The sequence below is a fragment of the Podarcis liolepis genome, assembly GCF_965112155.1.
Source record: "Podarcis liolepis genome assembly, chromosome: 3".
Taxonomy (NCBI): Eukaryota; Metazoa; Chordata; class Lepidosauria; order Squamata; family Lacertidae; genus Podarcis; species Podarcis liolepis.
The window spans coordinates 105,305,098-105,322,377 of NC_139557.1; the positions used below are offsets into that span (position 1 = coordinate 105,305,098).

General features: G+C 46.8%; 2 protein-coding genes and 1 long non-coding RNA gene across 3 annotated transcripts in view; 1 reads left to right on the forward strand and 2 right to left on the reverse strand.

The window, feature by feature from the left end:
- Nucleotides 1–1,863: 1,863 nt before the first annotated feature.
- LOC310702679 (solute carrier family 22 member 7-like) lies at nucleotides 1,864–11,341 on the reverse strand. Its single transcript, XM_083494657.1, has 8 exons — nucleotides 11,070–11,341; nucleotides 9,966–10,134; nucleotides 9,198–9,321; nucleotides 8,237–8,343; nucleotides 6,916–7,130; nucleotides 6,043–6,151; nucleotides 4,661–4,867; nucleotides 1,864–2,325 (listed from the first exon to the last, which is right to left on the reverse strand). Exons 1-8 carry the CDS (start codon nucleotides 11,206–11,208, stop codon nucleotides 2,124–2,126), a joined length of 1,272 nt encoding a protein of 423 aa, XP_083350783.1. The 5' UTR covers nucleotides 11,209–11,341; the 3' UTR covers nucleotides 1,864–2,123.
- Nucleotides 11,342–11,986: 645 nt separating this feature from the next.
- Nucleotides 11,987–15,120, reverse strand: LOC310702458 (solute carrier family 22 member 7-like; the record flags this gene model as incomplete). The annotated part of the gene is made up of 2 exons (XM_083493936.1): nucleotides 11,987–12,094; nucleotides 14,743–15,120. 2 exons carry the CDS (start codon nucleotides 15,118–15,120, stop codon nucleotides 11,987–11,989), a joined length of 486 nt encoding a protein of 161 aa, XP_083350062.1.
- A 1,742-nt stretch (nucleotides 15,121–16,862) lies between these two features.
- The window catches only part of LOC310703018, a 429,179-nt gene continuing 428,761 nt past the window's right edge, over nucleotides 16,863–17,280 (forward strand). Inside the window, exon 1 of the long non-coding RNA XR_014523897.1 lies at nucleotides 16,863–17,158. This is a non-coding gene — a long non-coding RNA (uncharacterized lncRNA). The remainder of the gene's footprint in view (nucleotides 17,159–17,280) is intronic.

Sequence of the window (17,280 nt, forward strand, 5' to 3'; positions counted from 1 at the left end):
TTCTTCTGGAAGATTGAACCTAAAATGATTAGTTTCTGCCCCCAGACAAATGATCTAACCTGGGCATGCAGGCGAGGTCAAAAAAGCCTAGATGGGGACCAATATGCTCCATAGGTTTTATTGCCCTGCCCCATGGATTGGGACTCAATTTTGCTTGGGGTTGTCTTCTAGGGCAAGGGGGAATATGCAGCCTTGAAACAAGTGACAAGCCCAGGCTGTCTGCAGGCTGAAGCCCCCCAAAATTGCACAGCCATTTTGCAGAACTAGTTGCTGACGGCTGCTCCTACTGCTGCAGAAATAAAGGGCTGTTTTGTCCCCGAACCTATACTCCTGCTTCAGATCCTTGCCCAAGTGCAAGGTTGCCAGCTTCCCAGCTGACCACTGCACCTGTGCTTCTAGCAGCATCTTGCAGAAGATGGTGATACCATTTATATCCATACCAGAGATTTCTGTAGATAAAAAGGCTGCAGAATGCATAGGGAAAGGCTGGGTTAATTCTTTTCCTGGTGATTTGGAAATTCTGCATGTTTGTTTTTCAACCACTTTCCCTTCAGGGTTGCTGGAGCTGATTTCTGTAACTGTGTCTTGGGCTGCAGGAATTAGCAGGTGAAAATGTTTGGTCTTCATTGCAATGAAAAGCTTTTCTAGCTGAACAATAAATCAGTGTTAAATATACTAGAGCAGCCCAGACTGTTTGAATCATAGAATCATAGAATCATAGAACCATAGAGTTGGAAGAGACCACAAGGGCCATCGAGTCCAACCCCCTGCCAAGCAGGAAACACCATCAGAGCACTCCTGACATATGGATGTCAAGCCTCTGCTTAAAGACCTCCAAAGAAGGAGACTCCACCACACTCCTTGGCAGCAAATTCCACTGTCGAACAGCTCTTACTGTCAGGAAGTTCTTTGGCTTTCTACTAGGCAGCTGGCAACAGCTCTGTTCAGCTGGCACTAAAAATCCAACAGGCCACCCTTCCTCCAAGGATAATACATGCTTCAGGTTACGTGGAGAGACAGTACTTGGCTCAAAGTCACCCAGGGAGCTTTGTGGCTGCGAGGGGAATTGGATCTGTGTCTCCTCAGTCCTGGTCTGACTCTCTAAACAACGATACTACACAGGAGGGGCACTATATAAGCATGTTTGCCAAGTGTGTTCTATAAGCTGGGTGCCACAGCAGAGGAGGCTGTGCCTCTGTGTGGTGGGGGCACCTGCAGAAAACCTCAGCTAATGATCTCATTACTCAGGCAGCTTTCCTTGCCGGGCTGGCACTGTGGTCTAAACCACTGAGCCTCTTGGGCTTGCTGATCAGAAGATCGGTGGTTCAAATCCCCACGATGGGGTGAGCTCCCATTGCTCGGTCCCAGCTCCTGCCAACCTAGCAGTTCGAAAGCACGCCAAAAAGTGCAAGTAGATAAATAGGTACCACTCCGGCGGGAAGGTAAAAAGCGTTTCCATGCGCTGCTCTGGTTTTGGTGTTCCATTGCAGCAGAAACAGCTTAGTCATGCTGGCCTCATGACCCGGAAAAAACTGTCTGCGGACAAACACTGGCTCCCTTGGCCTTTAAAGTGAGATGAGCGCCGCAAGCCCAGAGTCGTCTGCAACTGGACTTAACTGTCAGGGGTCCTTTACCTTTACCTTTTTTTTTAGGCTAAGACTAGCATTTTTAATTGTGATAAATGGAAAGTGAACTTCTTTCAATGTGATTTTTTAAAAATAGCACTAACACATAATATTTACATCTATCTGGACCACGAAAAACAGCCAAAGCTCCCAAAAGAGGTAAACCTACAAATCTCGTAAGTTATCGCGGAGTCCAAGCATAGCGAAAAGGGCAGCAAATGAGGAGGAAGACTTGGGAGTCAGTGCTTCTAAATTTATTGGGGCTTTTACTCTCTTCCTGTTCACAAACACACACACAATCACACCTGTCTAGCAGGCACAATATATCGCAAACGCTTTATTTCATCACACATGTCGGCAAATAGGGTAAGTGTATCAGATTCGGCCCTCTCTGAAAGCTGAAAACAAACTAAAATGCCATACGGTGGCATTTAACTTCACGACAGTGTTATCCTCTTATTGGCTTTCAGCTCCAATTAGCACCCAGTTCCCATTATATCAGACTTTTTCTGAGCATCCAGCAGCGTCCATTCCGTTGGCCAGCAACGTCTGATTACAGTGTTGTTTCCCGTTGCACTCAGTGCTGGCTTCCTGTTGCTGAGAGAGGGGAGCATCTGTGCCAGTTTGACTCATCAGCCCAAGAGGGATTGCTCCATCCATGCCTTGTCCATGTACTTGGGTCCCCAATGCCTTTTTGTTTCTGAAGACAAGCGAGAGAGATGATGGAATAAAGCTCTGCTCTGGTCCCTGAGGTCTGAAGGCACTAAGATCTCACAAGTACGCCTCTGTCTCTTTAGCCTCCCGCAAAGATTTGTCGTGCATGCTCACTTATGGCAGAGGGGATATCTGAATATTCAACATCAAATGCGAATTAGGTATTCTGATTAGGAAATACCTTATGGACATATTAATGGCTAGGGGCTGCTGCCCCTGCTCACTCTGCCTGCCAAGCTCCTTCCTCCCACCTCCCTTTGCACCTCAGCGACTCCATCACCTGTCCCCTCATGGCTATCCAGAGGCTATATATCTCCAGATAGGAATGTTCACACCAGGCAAACCTTTCTGGGGAAATATTTTTCACAAATGAGGCTCTGCAGTCAAGAAGACCCTCTCTCTTGTCACCCCCTGTCTTGCCTTGGATGAAGGAGCACCTGGCAGAGAGACTCTCAAAATGACCTTAATACAGGTTAGTAGAAGGAAAAGCATTCTTCAAGATACCAGGTTTGGTTCCGGGGTGGGGGTGGGGGAGTTTTTAATGGTGAGCACCAGTACTTTGAATTGCGTTCAGAAATGTACTTGGGCTGCATGAATACCATGCATTTAAAGAACAGTCCCCCTGCCCCCCCCCCAAGAATCCTGGGAGCTGTATTCAGGTAGGTAGCCGTGTTGGTCTGATGCAGTCGAAATACAGTGGTACCTTGGGTTAAGTCCTTAATTCGTTCCGGAGGTCCGTTCTTAACCTGAAACTGTTCTTAACCTGAAGCACCACTTTAGCTAATGGGGCCTCCTGCTGCTGCCGCGCTGCCAGAGCACGAATTCTGTTCTCATCCTGAAGCAAAGTTCTTAACCCGAGGTACTATTTCTGGGTTAGCGGAGTCTGTAACCTGAAGCGTATGTAACCTGAAGCATGTGTAACTTGAGGTGCCACTGTATATAAAAGTTTTTTTTTTTAAAAAAAATGTCCAGTAGCACCTTAGAGACCAACTAAGTTTGTTCTTGGTATAAGCTTTCGTGTGCTTGCACACTTCTTCAGATACGGGAGCTGGGATACTGGGAGCTGTAGTTTATCTTGCACACAGCTCTAATTTAAAGTAAAGGGACCCCTGACCATTAGCTCCAGTCGTGTCCGATTCTGGGGTTGCAGCGCTCATCTCGCTTTATTGGCCGAGGGAGCCAGCGTACAGCTTCCGGGTCTTGTGGCCAGCATGACTAAGCCGCTTCTGGCGAACCAGAGCAGTGCACGGAAACACCATTTACCTTCCTGCCGGAGTGGTACCTATTTATCTACTTGCACTTTGACCTGCTTTCGAACTGCTAGGTTGGTAGGAGCAGGGACCAAGCAACGGGAGCTGACCCCGATGCGGGGATACGAACCGCCGACTTTCTGATCAGCAACATTCTGTGGGTTTAACCCACAGCGCCACACGACCATAAACTACAGTTCCCAGGATTCTTTGAGCGAGGAAATGCCCTTTAAGTATACGGCATAGATGCAGCCTAGATCTACACTTAGGGTTTCCTCCAAATGGCCTGATCACTGAGCGTTCACCCTGCTTCGCTTGCACTAAGCTTCCTTGCAGGTTATAGTCCAACCTATGTTGAGTATTTGTTCTGATTTGTTTGTCTGCAACAATGAGCATCCACCCTGACTTGCTTCTACAGTGTTTATATGTATTCCCATTAATCTTTCTCTCATCCCACCTTTTCCAGTACAGTGGTGCCCCGCAAGACGAATGCCTCGCAAGACGGAAAACTCGCTAGACGAAAGAGTTTTCCGTTTTGGAGGTGCTTCGCAAAACGAATTTCCTATGGGCTTGCTTCGCAAGACGACAATGTCTTGCGAGTTCCTGCTGGTTTCCCCCCCCCCTTTTTTCTAAGCCGCTAAGCCGCTTATCAGCTGATCTGATCAGCAGATAAGCCGCTAAAAGCCGCTAATAGTGCTAATAGCGCTAATCTGCTAATCCTTCAATGGGCTTGCTTCGCAAGACAAAAAAACCGCTAGACGAAGAGAATCACAGAACGGATTCTTTTCGTCTTGCGAGGCACCACTGTACATTACTTTCCAAATCGCAAAAAGTCCACTGCCATTGTTTTGAAGTTAACTTGTTATGCTAAAATGGCAAAGGACTTTAATCCAGTGTCATGGTGCAAGTCTAAATATTTGACATGCACCAGAATCCCTCCCTCAAAATGTTGACAGTCTGGAGGAACCAGTTTGGGGGGGGGGAGAGAAACCTGCTGATATCTGACTGCTTCCCTCTTTGAAGTGGAAAGCTTTATTCAAGTGATGTGCCTTGTGTGTCTACGTCACTCACCTCCCATCTTCCACATCTTCAATAGTCTCTGGCAACTGGATGTTGGTTGTCTCTGTTAGCAGAAAGGCCACCGTCCCAGACACCAGGGCCACCACACTGAATATCAAGGGAGGAAGGTATCTCCAGGTGTCATCTAGCAGCATGATCAGAGGAGCTATGGAGCTGGCCAACCGTGCTATGAATGAACAGCAGCCAACACCACTCTGCCTACAAAGGTAACGCAAAACAATTTCGATTGGAGATAAATCCATCAAACTGTTACACGCCATCCCAGTCTCTGAGCAGTGAGAGGTTCAAGGGGTTCCAGGCACTTTTCCAGAGTTTGGTTTCCTTGGAATGACGGTCAGTGGAGACTGTGATGTCCTTAGGATATATGGCTTTATTTGCACATATGTACAACCTGAGCCTAAGATGGAGGGGCTGACAGCATTCACACCCCAACAGATCTTGCTTCTCCTTTAGTAACAGCCTTGGATTCCAGCACAAATCAAGTATGGGTCTGTATTTGGTTCTTTTGAAGAAGATTTGGGAAATGTAGCCTCAGAAGAAATCCCCAAAGATTTTGCTTTATGTGGAAGGTGGGTATTTCTAAATTTATCTGGTAGGAAGGAAAGCCTAGAATTAAACATAAAATTTTGATAGATATAAAAGGGAAATGAGGCTTTGCCCTGCCAGATCTGCAACTGTATAATGAGGCAGCTTGTTTGTGTTGGTTAAAAGAATGGATTGTATTGGATAATGCAAATATTTCAGACCTGGAAGGCCATGATTTTAAATTTGGCTGGCATGCATGTCTAAAATTTATAAGAGTTTTATGAACAGAGCTTGGGATAAATATAAAAATTTGCTAGAAAGAAAAACACCCTTATGGTTATTCCCTATTGAAGCAATTTCAATTAAGAGAGTTAATATGGATAGACAATGGGTGGCATACAGGGATTTGCTGGAATTTACAGGGAGGGAATCCAGACTGAAACCTATGGAAAACTTAAGGAGCCAAGTTACAGATTACATCATCATCAGGTACATGATATGTTCAAGTTAGACAAAAAAAAGAGGGGGTTTTGGACCAAAGCTCACAATTTGAAAAAGAACTATTACAAAAAAGGATAAACCTTTGTCTAGAATGTATAATCTTCTATTAGAATGGGGGGGGGGGAGATGAGCAGCATTAAGATAAATTCAACACAGCGTAATTAATGTTTGAATGGTGTAAAAATGCAACACTGACTTGAATGGTTATAGTATTAGAAATGCAGGAATGGGAGAGATAGAAAATGAACCATGGAAAGAGAAGAAGGGAAGTCACTGGATATCAATAAGTTTGTAAAAAGCAACAACCACCACCCCCAGTGGGTCTGATTGGAGCCCAAGCCACTTACCTGACCACCGTTGGGAAAAGTTCAGCTGTGTAGAGGAAGACGGTGGTGAAAGAGGCTTCAGAGAAACCCTTGCCCAAGATGGCCACTGCCGATCGGAGATGCCCATGCTCTGAGGGAGGAAGAAACAGGAGGCATGAAGATTTAAGGGCATACTGGAAATGTAGGTTTATGCAACACTCTGATGCTCTGGCAACAGATCCACCTTTAAGTAAATAAAAGACTTTTCGTAGCTAGGGAAATCTACCAAAAGGTGTAGGATAAGGGTAAATGGATGGGAAGATTAATAATAATAATAATAATAATAATAATAATAATAATTTATTTGTATCCTGCCCATCTGGCTGGGTTTCCCCAGCCACTCTGGGCAGCTCCCAATCGAATATAAAAAACACGATACAGCATTAAACATTAAAAACTTCCCTAAACAGGGCTGCCTTCAGATGTCTTTTAAAAGTAGGATAGTTGCTTATTTCCTTGACGTCTGGTGGGAGGGCGTTCCACAGGGCGGGAGCCACTACTGAGAAGGCCCTCTGCCTGGTAGGATAGTTGCTTATTTCCTTGACATTTGGTGGGAGGACGTTCCACAGGGCGGGTGCCACTACCAAGAAGGCCCTCTGCCTGGTTCCCTGTATCCTCACTTCTCGCAGTGAGGGAACCGCCAGAAGGCCCTCGGCGCTGGATCTCAGTGTTAAACCGGGATGAATGTGCAAAAAAAGAGTACAACCTCCGCATAATCTTTGTGCAAAGAAATCAAGGATGGCTCCTCAACATCTTCTGAAGGAGCCCCGGGAGGCAAGTGATGCTGCTGCAGCTCATGTAATGACTAGGAGGATGCTCAGTGATGCTGCAGAACTGGCCAGATGAGCCTCTCACCTGCAGGGATGGCTGCATTCAGAGCAATCATGCCTCCCGTTCCAATCAGAGTCCACGCCTGACAATGCCTGCGGCCGATGCGGTCCAAGACAACATACACACTGACTTTGGCAGGGATCTCAATGGCCCCAAAGATAAAATGTGTCACGTACGGATCCAAGCTGAAACCGCTGATGTTTAGACTGATGCCGTAATAGGTGAACGCTACACCAAACCTGCAAGGAAAACAGAGACGACTTAGGTTCAGCAGCTAGGAATATCAGGATCAGCCCTTGTAAGCCAAAGTTGACAGGTGGATGGGCAATCGCGGGATGCCTTTACGGCATCACGTGATTGACGGGTGTCCTGCCCACCAGTGCAAATCTTGCTCAGTTTGAGTGTGTGAACGAACTCCCTGAAGGACTCAGCAGGGTCGCTCTCCCTCGCAGCAGTCAATGTGTGAGAGCAGAGGAGAGGGAGAGATCCTGATTAGTGCTGGGCTCAGGTACACAGAGTTCCCTTGTGCATCTGTCCATTGCTAAGCAGGACTGCTCTCACTACACATCAGTTGATGTGTAGAGAGAGCAATCCTGTCTGCTGCTGGGTTATTGCTTTGGGCAATGCCCCCAAACACCAAAACAAATAAGTCGAGTGCAGCAGTTCGGAGCCCAATTTCCCCTAATTTATCAGATTTATGCGACTTTATGGGGAGGGGGAGAACCGGAATTGATGTTGTTTGAGGGTAATACTACCTGGGCTACGCAAATGAAATGGAATTGCAAACAGTGGAAAACGTACGCAATAAACTCCAGTCCAAAACTTGTTAGTTTCTTCAGGCTCACTGCTCAGGTATGTGTGTGTGTTTGTGTGTGTGTGTGCAGGGGAAAGACCAGTTCCATTGGGGATGTAAAGTTCCAGAGAGTCAGGATTGCACACAGCCACCAGCTATGTCAACAGTCATTTGGAATTACTCATTCCCAGTTGAGGTAGCGTTACAAAGCGAGATGACATCTGAAGGAACCGTGCTCCATTTGTGGTGGGAGTTTCATAAATCACCACAAACTAGCATTTGGAAAATATATGTTGACACCGGAGAAAGCACAGCAATACGATGGTTTGCATTCCTCCTTTGATGTAAAATATTGCACACTCGCCCAAGGAAGACAATAAACATCTAATCTGACTTCCAAAAATACCCAACATAGGAAAGCCTGTCTTCAGATAATGTTACTCTGCAGCTTAATTCCCACCACAATTAACTGCAACGCCTTCCAAGAAAGAAAACTGGCTCCATCTCTTTCAAAGTCGGGAAATAAGCACAGTCATCAGTTTTTGTTCATACCATACGACGACAGAACACAAGGTGGTCTTCCTCAGCTTGGGAGTCTTCACCAGGTGCCAGTAGAAATAGGTCCTTGACTCCTCTATGGTCAGTGTCCTCCGCAGGACCTACATTCACCGCAAAGGAAGAGGGAAAATACCCCTCATTGCTGTTTTGCAAAGGCAGGATCCCATCATGACATCAGACAGGAACTCATTCTCCTAGGATGGAGGCAGGGGGTTGGACTAGACCCTTTGGGTCCCTTCCAACTCTACAATTCTATGATTCTATGATTATGTAGCCAAGATGGTACCATCTGTGCACATGAGGGAGATTGTCAGCATGCTACAGAGAACCCCCAAAGCCTACAGACGCATGAAAAATAATTTTTGAGGGAGGGAGGGATCCCAAACTGAGCCATATTACGGAGTTTTGAACATTTGACGGGTACAGAAGGCTGGCTGTGGGAGCTTAGGAAGACTCCTTACGCTGAGTCAGGTCATTGGTCCACCTAGGTGGTGGAAGGGTCAAGTTGTTGTTGGTTGAACCTGTTTATATGATTTTGTAATTTGGTGTGTCGCTTTTCGCTCTTTGTTTTTATGGCTTGGTTCCCAGCTCTAGGACTGGAAACACTCAATGAAGAGCGGGCTATAAATACTGTGTATAAATATGTACAAATTGACTGGCATCGCCTACACAAGCAGGCTTCAGCTCTCCAGGGTCTCAGCCTGACCTGGAGAGGTCGGGGATTGAACCTGGAACCTTGTTGCATGGTAGGCAAGGGCTCTACCATTGAGCCACCTATTGGAGGGCAAGCATGGAAGACAGGAAAAGAGAGATAACAAGAGTACTCGATTGGCTGGCTTGTTGGAACCCTGAGCAGGAACCCTCCACATCATTTTGTTGCGGGTCTTACTTGTTGTGGTTGTTTTCTAGAGGTCCATCACTGCACCTGAGGTGCTGCAAGACCCCTTGCACTCACGTCTGGAGTTATCTTGGAGTCAAACTCTTTCTTGCCATTGACTTTGGCACATCTGGAAAGATAGCCATGCGCTGCCTCCACCTCCTTCTTTGTCAAGAGCCACCGGGCAGATTCTGGGAGCCACCTGGCAAGGGACAAACAAGGTGTTTTGTAGATCAAGTGGGGTTGCTGCATCTGGGATTGCTGCAGATGAGGAAAACATCATCTCTATGCACACACTCCTGCCCCTGTGAGCTCCTGCGAGCAGTCAAGGCAAGATAGGGTGAGTGGCACTGACACTTTGGTTCTCAAAGTTACCAGGAAGAAGAGGTAAAGAGTACAAGAAAGAAGAACCTAGGGAAGTTGAAGAAAGGGCATAGCTGACAAGATGTGGTTGGGTGTGCAGGAAACCTTTCAAAGTCCTTGGTGAATATTAGGGTTTGGAGGATGAAGTGTAGGTGGGTTCCCATGAGGCAAGATGCAGTGATAACAGCAAGAACCTTAATTGAACTACATAACTGAGAAACAGGGGCAAAGCAACTGCTTATATACATTCCTGAAAGCCTGGGCCACTCCCACTCCCAACATGATTGGCTGCCTAAACTTCCAAGCTGCAAATCACGACTAAGAGTTCAAGGGCCAATGGCAGAGGCCCAAATCCTGAATGTTCTGTGACTGGACATCATGTATCGAATCAGAACACAGGAGCTCTGAATCCTTAGTCCAGACTCAAGCTCAGGCAAACCCAGACCACTGGATACATAACAGAGGAGTTCCACAGTCACTCACCACCAAATGACGATGCTGAGGAGGCAGGGAGAGGTGACAGCCAACAGGAGCCAACGCCACGTCCGAATCAGGTAGGCCACAAGCGCCAAGAGCATGTACCCAAGAGACCAGGAAATGCCGCTGATGGTGCCGCAGAAGGTGCGATGCTTGACGTCAGTCCATTCTACAGCTGGAAGTTAATATACCGCAGCAGCTCTCAACGTTTGGACTCAGTTCACCTTCAACACAATCACGGTCAACCCCATAAACTCTAGCTGCAACGACTCAGCAGCCAAAACTGCACTCCCTGCTCAACATTAGGGTGGGGCAAGAGGGGCAAAGCCACCCTACTCCCTCCCTATGATCAAAGACCCTTCCATATTTCGAATCCATGGAGGAAATTGCCACCCTTCTCCCTCCCTATGATCAAAGACCCTTCCATATTTCGAATCCATGGAGGAAATTGCCACCCACGGGATGCTATCCTGATCAGATGCAACAGATTGCAGAGGGTGGGGACAGAAGTTTGCTGCAGCTAGTACAGTCATACCTCGGGTTACATACGCTTTGGGCTGCGTGATTTCGGGTTGTGCACCACACCAAACCCAGAAATACTGGAACGGGTTACTTCCAGGTTTCGGTGCTTGCACATGGGCAGAAGCGCTAAATCGCACTTTGCGCATGCACAGAAGCGCCAAATCACAGCCCGCGCGTGCGCAAATGCGCAGGTCACAGGTTGCAAATGCTGTGGGTTGCGAACGTGCCTCCCGCACGGATCACGTTCGCAACCCGAGCATCCACTGTAATCTTCGCAAAAGGAAGACAGCCATAAAGCAACCTTTCTAAGAGTGGTTTGACCATTGATCCCTCTCCAGAGGGAACTCTAGCTCTGTGAGGGGAACAGGGCTTTCCTAGCAACTCTCAGCAAAAGCTACATTTCCCAGGATTCTGTAGAAGAAGCTACGGCTGTTTCAAATGCCGTGGTACTTGCTTTAAACGTAAGGTTTAGATGGGGCCAGAGAGAAAGAGGGTGCCCACGATCACTATTCCCATCTGCAGTGTCAACATGCGGAGGCATCCGGCCTGAAATGGAAAGAAATCGCCTCTCATCTCGGAACCTCTCACCTAATATCAAGGAGATGATGGACACGCCTGTGAGTCCCATCCCACAGAGCGACCTCATGATGATGAACATCAGGTAAGACTCTGAAAACGCAGCCAGGGCCCCAAAGAACATCATGGAAAGGAAAGACAGCAGAAGCATCCGCCTCCGGCCAAACCTAGGAAGCCAAAAGTAAACCAGCAGCACCTGTTTCCGTTCCAGTCAGAATGCCAGAAGAATTGCCTTGCCAGGTAAGGCCGCAGCCTGCACATCTCTCCAATGTCATTCACAGCATCTAAGCTTGTCTTCGTCTAGCACAGGGGTTGACACTGCAGTTCTTATTTTGTATTATTTAAGGTTCTAGAAACCCCTTCCTTTGCAAAGGAGCCCAGGGCAACGAACGACAAAGCAGCAAAGCGATACAAATGACTAAATAAAATACAAAACGTATTTGAAATGTTTAAAGACAAGAAGATCTTAATCATTTGAAGGGATGGCTCAGCTAGTAGAGCATCAGACTATTGATCTCAGGGTTGTGGGTTTGAGCCCCACATTGGGCAAAAGATTCCTGCATTGCCGGGGGCTGGACTAAATGACCCTCATAGTCCCTTCCAACTCTACACTTCTATGATTTAATAATTGAGTGGTTTGGTTGAGAATAAAGACTCCTTCCTAAATTCCTAGTATGCCAACCCTGCCCTATCTCACTTATGGGAAGTTCTGTAGACCAGAACTTCCCTCACCTGATGCTATCCAGATGTTGATGGACTACAAGTCCCATCCCTGGCTATTGGTCATGCTGGCTGGGACTGATGGGAGTTGGAGTCCAAATATCTGGAAGACATCCTGTTAGGGAAGACTGCCATAAAGTGTGGCAATCAAATTGGGCGCATAAAGGTGTTTGTCATGTGAACAAAAGGTTTCAATAAGTGTGAGAACATTACCTGTCTGACAGGTAGCCAAAGATCAGCGCTCCAAGCATGACGCCAATGAAGAAGAAGGTGGCTGTGGCGTGATTCAGCTCTTTTTGCTCACAGACCAGATCCCACTGGAACAAAGAACCCAGAGAAGCATTTAGAATACCTATAGGCAGCTTGACTCAGGGTTGCCGCCATTTTCCCCCAGGAGGACTCCTGTGTGCCTTAAATACACAGGCAAGGATTTTGGAACATAAACACAGGGTTGATTTCAAATAGATCTGCTTTATTAATAAAAACTGCAGCCATTCCCCTAACTACATTAGGTACAGTATGGAAGAGCGATATTAATAAAAACTGCAGCCATTCCCCTAACTACATTAGGTACAGTATGGAAGAGCGATATTGAATTGCCGGTGTGTGGAATCTTTGGCCCTCCAGGTGTGGCTGAACTACAACTCCCATCAGCCCCTGCAAGCCAGGCCAATGGGATAGGATGTGGGGAAAACAGCCTATTAAATCTATGTGCTGTATAGGGAAATTTTTAATGTTTGATATTTTAATGTGTTTTTATAGTCTGTTGGAAGCTGCCAAGAGTATTAAGATAATGGCTTATTATTATTTATTTTATTATTATTATTATTATTGTTATTATTATTATTATTATTATTCAGCAGCAATCAGGGGAAACTCTTTTACCTCTTTAGATTTTGAGTTCAGATACATATAGCTTCCCACTGAGGCTTTTGAATGATGCATTCAGAAACACTGCAATAAAGGTTCAATCTATCAAGCTGATTCAAATCAGGACTTTCCCAATTAAATAATATCTACCAAATAAGCTAGAGCTATGACTACCCAGGGGTCAACTGCATGTACTTCATTCTTAAATATAAACTCAATTTTGAACATTTAAAATATGTGAGTACCTTTCTTTAGGGGTGCTTTCGAATGGCAGCTAAAGGTTACATAGTATAGGCTACAACCAGGCTACACCCACTTCCCTGGAAGTAAGCACTAATGAACTCAATGGGACTTACTCCACGAGTAAGGGCCCAGTTGGCCAGGATTACATCATTGAGAACGTTCCTTTGCTTTCTTTGTTATTCTTTCCCTCGGGCTTCCTAATGAACTGCCAGGATGAACTGCCAGGATAGAAATACATATAAAAATAAAATAAAAATTGTCCAGCTTATACCAAGAACAAACTTAGTTGGTCTCTAAGGTGCTACTGGACAATTTTTATATATTTTGACTGCGTCAGACCAACACGGCTACATACCTGACTATAGATGCCAGGATAGAAGTTTGTCATCTAATGATCAAACATTAACGCTCAAACAGCTTCAAGGGTCAGCTGAGGTGTTCCGGGGTGACATAGCACCAAGTTAATGTGCTGCGAAATGTGGATGTCGGTAATTCCCGCCACACCACCACCACTCCCAGGGGCACAGGCGGCGGCGTGGCAACTGCCTCCTGCTCCTTAGACCCTCAGGCCACTGGGTAGTACCAGCAGCAGGCTGTCGTTGTCAGGCAGCGGATGAGGAAGAGGCACCCCAGACCCTCACAAGCGAACACAGGGTTCTGGCGGTCTGGCCAGCCGCACTGCGTCCACATCGGCGGCGTCTTCTGTGGGCAGCGGCTCCTGGAGCTACGAGGTGGTCCATGAGTTAGGCCCCGAGTTCTAAATTCTGGGAAAGAGAGGGGGCGCTAGAGGGATCTTTGCCCCACGGCACCAGATATGCTTAAGACGGCCCTACAAGTGTGGCAGGAAGATTCAAGGACAATCAGTACAGTGGTACCTCTGGATGAGGACGGGATCCGTTCCAGAGCCCCGTTCGCATCCTGAGCAGAACGTAAAACATGACTGCGCATCTGCACATGTGTGGGTCACGTTTTGCCGCTTCCGCGCATGCGCGTGACGTCATTTTGAGCGTCTGTGCATGCGCGAGTGGCAAAACCCAGAAGTAACGCGCTCCGTTACTTCGCCGCGGAACGTAATTTGAAAACGCTCAAGCTGAAGCACATTTAACCCGAGGTATGACTGTATTATATTTTGGGAAACATCCACGTACTGTGTTATTTTTTACTTTTTGGATGCCCCACAATCATATTATAAAGTAGTTGTGTTCTATGTTACAAAACAAGCACTGCTGCAAGTTTCCTTTCATTTTCCAATGTATTTCTTATCAATAAATAAAACTGCTGTGGCGCGACCAATTTTTTATTCTGAAAGTGTGACCCAGGGGGAAAAGTCTGAGAACCACTGCTTTAGTGAGTGAGGAGGACTTGTTCTTATGGATATTTTACTGGATGAGCATTTTGTATTGATCACGGTGTTACATTTCCCCGTAGTTTTAAATTGCTTTTATTTGTTAGGATTTAGTCACTTTGATTTCTTTTATTGTGTATAAAGCAACTGATAAAGGAAATAAATAATGATCATGGTGATAAATAGTAAACAAATAATCCCCTCAGAAACATACGCTCACTGCCCAAAGCACTCTCAAAGTGGCAGAGAAAGGGAGAGTAACAACTGTAATGTATTTATTTATTGCATTTATTTATTGCATTTTTCTCCAGAGAGCTCAAGGTAGTCTTCATGGTTCTTCTGTCCCTCACAAGAACCCTATGAAGTAGATTAGACTGAGACCAGGCAATAATGAGTCTTATGGCCAAGTACATATTTCTCTCTGCTCAATTCCAAAAGAGCCCATTCTTTTGCACTTGTTTGCACTTTCAGATGGTCTCCAAACGTACGGGAAGATGCTAAGCTTACCTGGGTAGCTATGGTGGAAGTGAACTGGGACCGGTTATAAACCCACCCATTCTGGCAGCGCTGTACAGATGTGACATTGGTCGACGCTTGGGAGGAGTTGAGCAGGAGGTGGAACTGAGGCTCCGAAAACATCTCACAGGAGCTGAAGGCTTCTTCCGAATCCCTCGGGATGCTGATGAGCAGCACCTCTGCCTCGGTGAGGTTGGCAAAGCGGTCCTGATGCAGGATGGCGCAGCGATGAGGCGGGGTGGCCGCCAGGAAGTTGTGCAGGAGGAAATGCAGAGGGAGGAAGAGCCTCGGGAGGCAGAGCAGGAGCAAAGTGAGGATCTGGAATTTGCCAAAGCCCCCAGCCTCGCACAAGAGGTCTTCGAAATTCATCTTTGCCAAGGCCCTCGCTTGCTCGTAGGGGGTCAAGGTGCTGCAGGAGGGATCCCCTACAACTCTTCTGCTCTACAAGAGCAGGAAGCCATGACTTTTCATGCCGTCGTCCGTGTGGACTTTGAGATGTCGATCGTGCATCTGGCCCTCACCGGTAGGGGCTGAGCCAAGAGACCTTTCGCTTGAGCCAAAGGACCTTTCGCTTTCTCCGTCCCAGGGAAATGGCGAGGGCAGTGCCATGGAGCAGGAGAATGTTTAACGCAACAACTCTGAGCAGTTGACGAGTAACCGTTAGTGCTGCTGCAAGGAAGCAGGCTAGAAATTAAATATATTATGGTTATCCACCACTTCTTGCCCCCAAAGTTAAACTTTAGTCAATGCATATCAGCAACTGTTCAGGCCAGAATCACAGCCCACAGACCTTCTCCTGCCAATAAAGCTTTTCTTCTGGAAGATTGAACCTAAAATGATTAGTTTCTGCCCCAGACCTAACCTGGGCATGCAGGCGAGGTCAAAAAAGCCTAGATGGGGACCAATATGCTCCATAGGTTTTATTGCCTTGCCCCATGGATTGGGACTCAATTTTGCTTGGGGTTGTCTTCTGGGGCAAGGGGGAATATGCAGCCTTGAAACAAGTGACAAGCCCAGGCTGTCTGCAGGCTGAAGCCCCCCAAAATTGCACAGCCATTTTGCAGAACTAGTTGCTGACGGCTGCTCCTACTGCTGCAGAAATAAAGGGCTGTTTTGTCCCTGAACCTATACTCCTGCTTCAGATCCTTGCCCAAGTGCAAGGTTGCCAGCTTCCCGGCTGACCACTGCACCTGTGCTTCTAGCAGCATCTTGCAGAAGATGGTGATACCATTTATATCCATACCAGAGATTTCTGTAGATAAAAAGGCTGCAGAATGCACAGGGAAAGGCTGGGTTAATTCCTTTCCTGGTGATTTGGAAATTCTGCATGTTTGTTTTTCAACCACTTTCCCTTCAGGGTTGCTGGAGCTGATTTCTGTAACTGTGTCTTGGGCTGCAGGAATTAGCAGGTGAAAATGTTTGGTCTTCATTGCAATGAAAAGCTTTTCTAGCTGAACAATAAATCAGTGTTAAATATACTAGAGCAGCCCAGACTGTTTGAATCATAGAATCATAGAATCATAGAGTTGGAAGAGACCACAAGGGTCATCGAGTCCAACCCCCTGCCAAGCAGGAAACACCATCAGAGCACTCCTGACATATGGTTGTCAAGCCTCTGCTTAAAGACCTCCAAAGAAGGAGACTCCACCACACTCCTTGGCAGCAAATTCCACTGTCGAACAGCTCTTACTGTCAGGAAGTTCTTTGGCTTTCTACTAGGCGGCTGGCAACAGCTCTGTTCAGCTGGCACTAAAAATCCAACAGGCCACCCTTCCTCCAAGGATAACACATGCTTCAGGTTATGTGGAGGGACAGTGCTTGGCTCAAAGTCACCCAGGGAGCGTTGTGGAAGCGAGGGGAATTGGGTCTGTGTCTCCTCAGTCCTGGTCTGACTCTCTAAACAACGATACTACACAGGAGGGGCACTATATAAGCATGTTTGCCAAGTGTGTTCTATAAGCTGGGTGCCACAGCAGAGGAGGCTGTGCCTCTGTGTGGTGGGGGCACCTGCAGAAAACCTCAGCTAATGATCTCATTACTCAGGCAATTTTCCTTGCTGGTCTAAACCACTGAGCCTCTTGGGCTTGCTGATCAGAAGATCGGTGGTTCGAATCCCCATGATGGAGTGAGCTCCCATTGCTCGGTCCCAGCTCCTGCCAACCTAGCAGTTTGAAAGCACGCCAAAAAGTGCAAGTAGATAAATAGGTACCGCTCTGGCGGGAAGGTAAAAAGCATTTCCATGCGCTGCTCTGGTTTTGGTGTTCCGTTGCACCAGAAGCGGCTTAGTCATGCTGGCCTCATGACCCGGAAAAAACTGTCTGCGGACAAACACTGGCTCCCTTGGCCTTTAAAGCGAGATGTGCGCCGCAACCCCAGAGTCGTCTGCGACTGGACTTAACTGTCAGGGGTCCTTAACCTTTACCTTTTTTTTAGGCTAAGACTAGCACTTTTAATTGTGATAAATGGAAAGTGAACTTCTTTCAATGTGATTTTTTAAAAATAGCACTAACACATAATATTTACATCTAT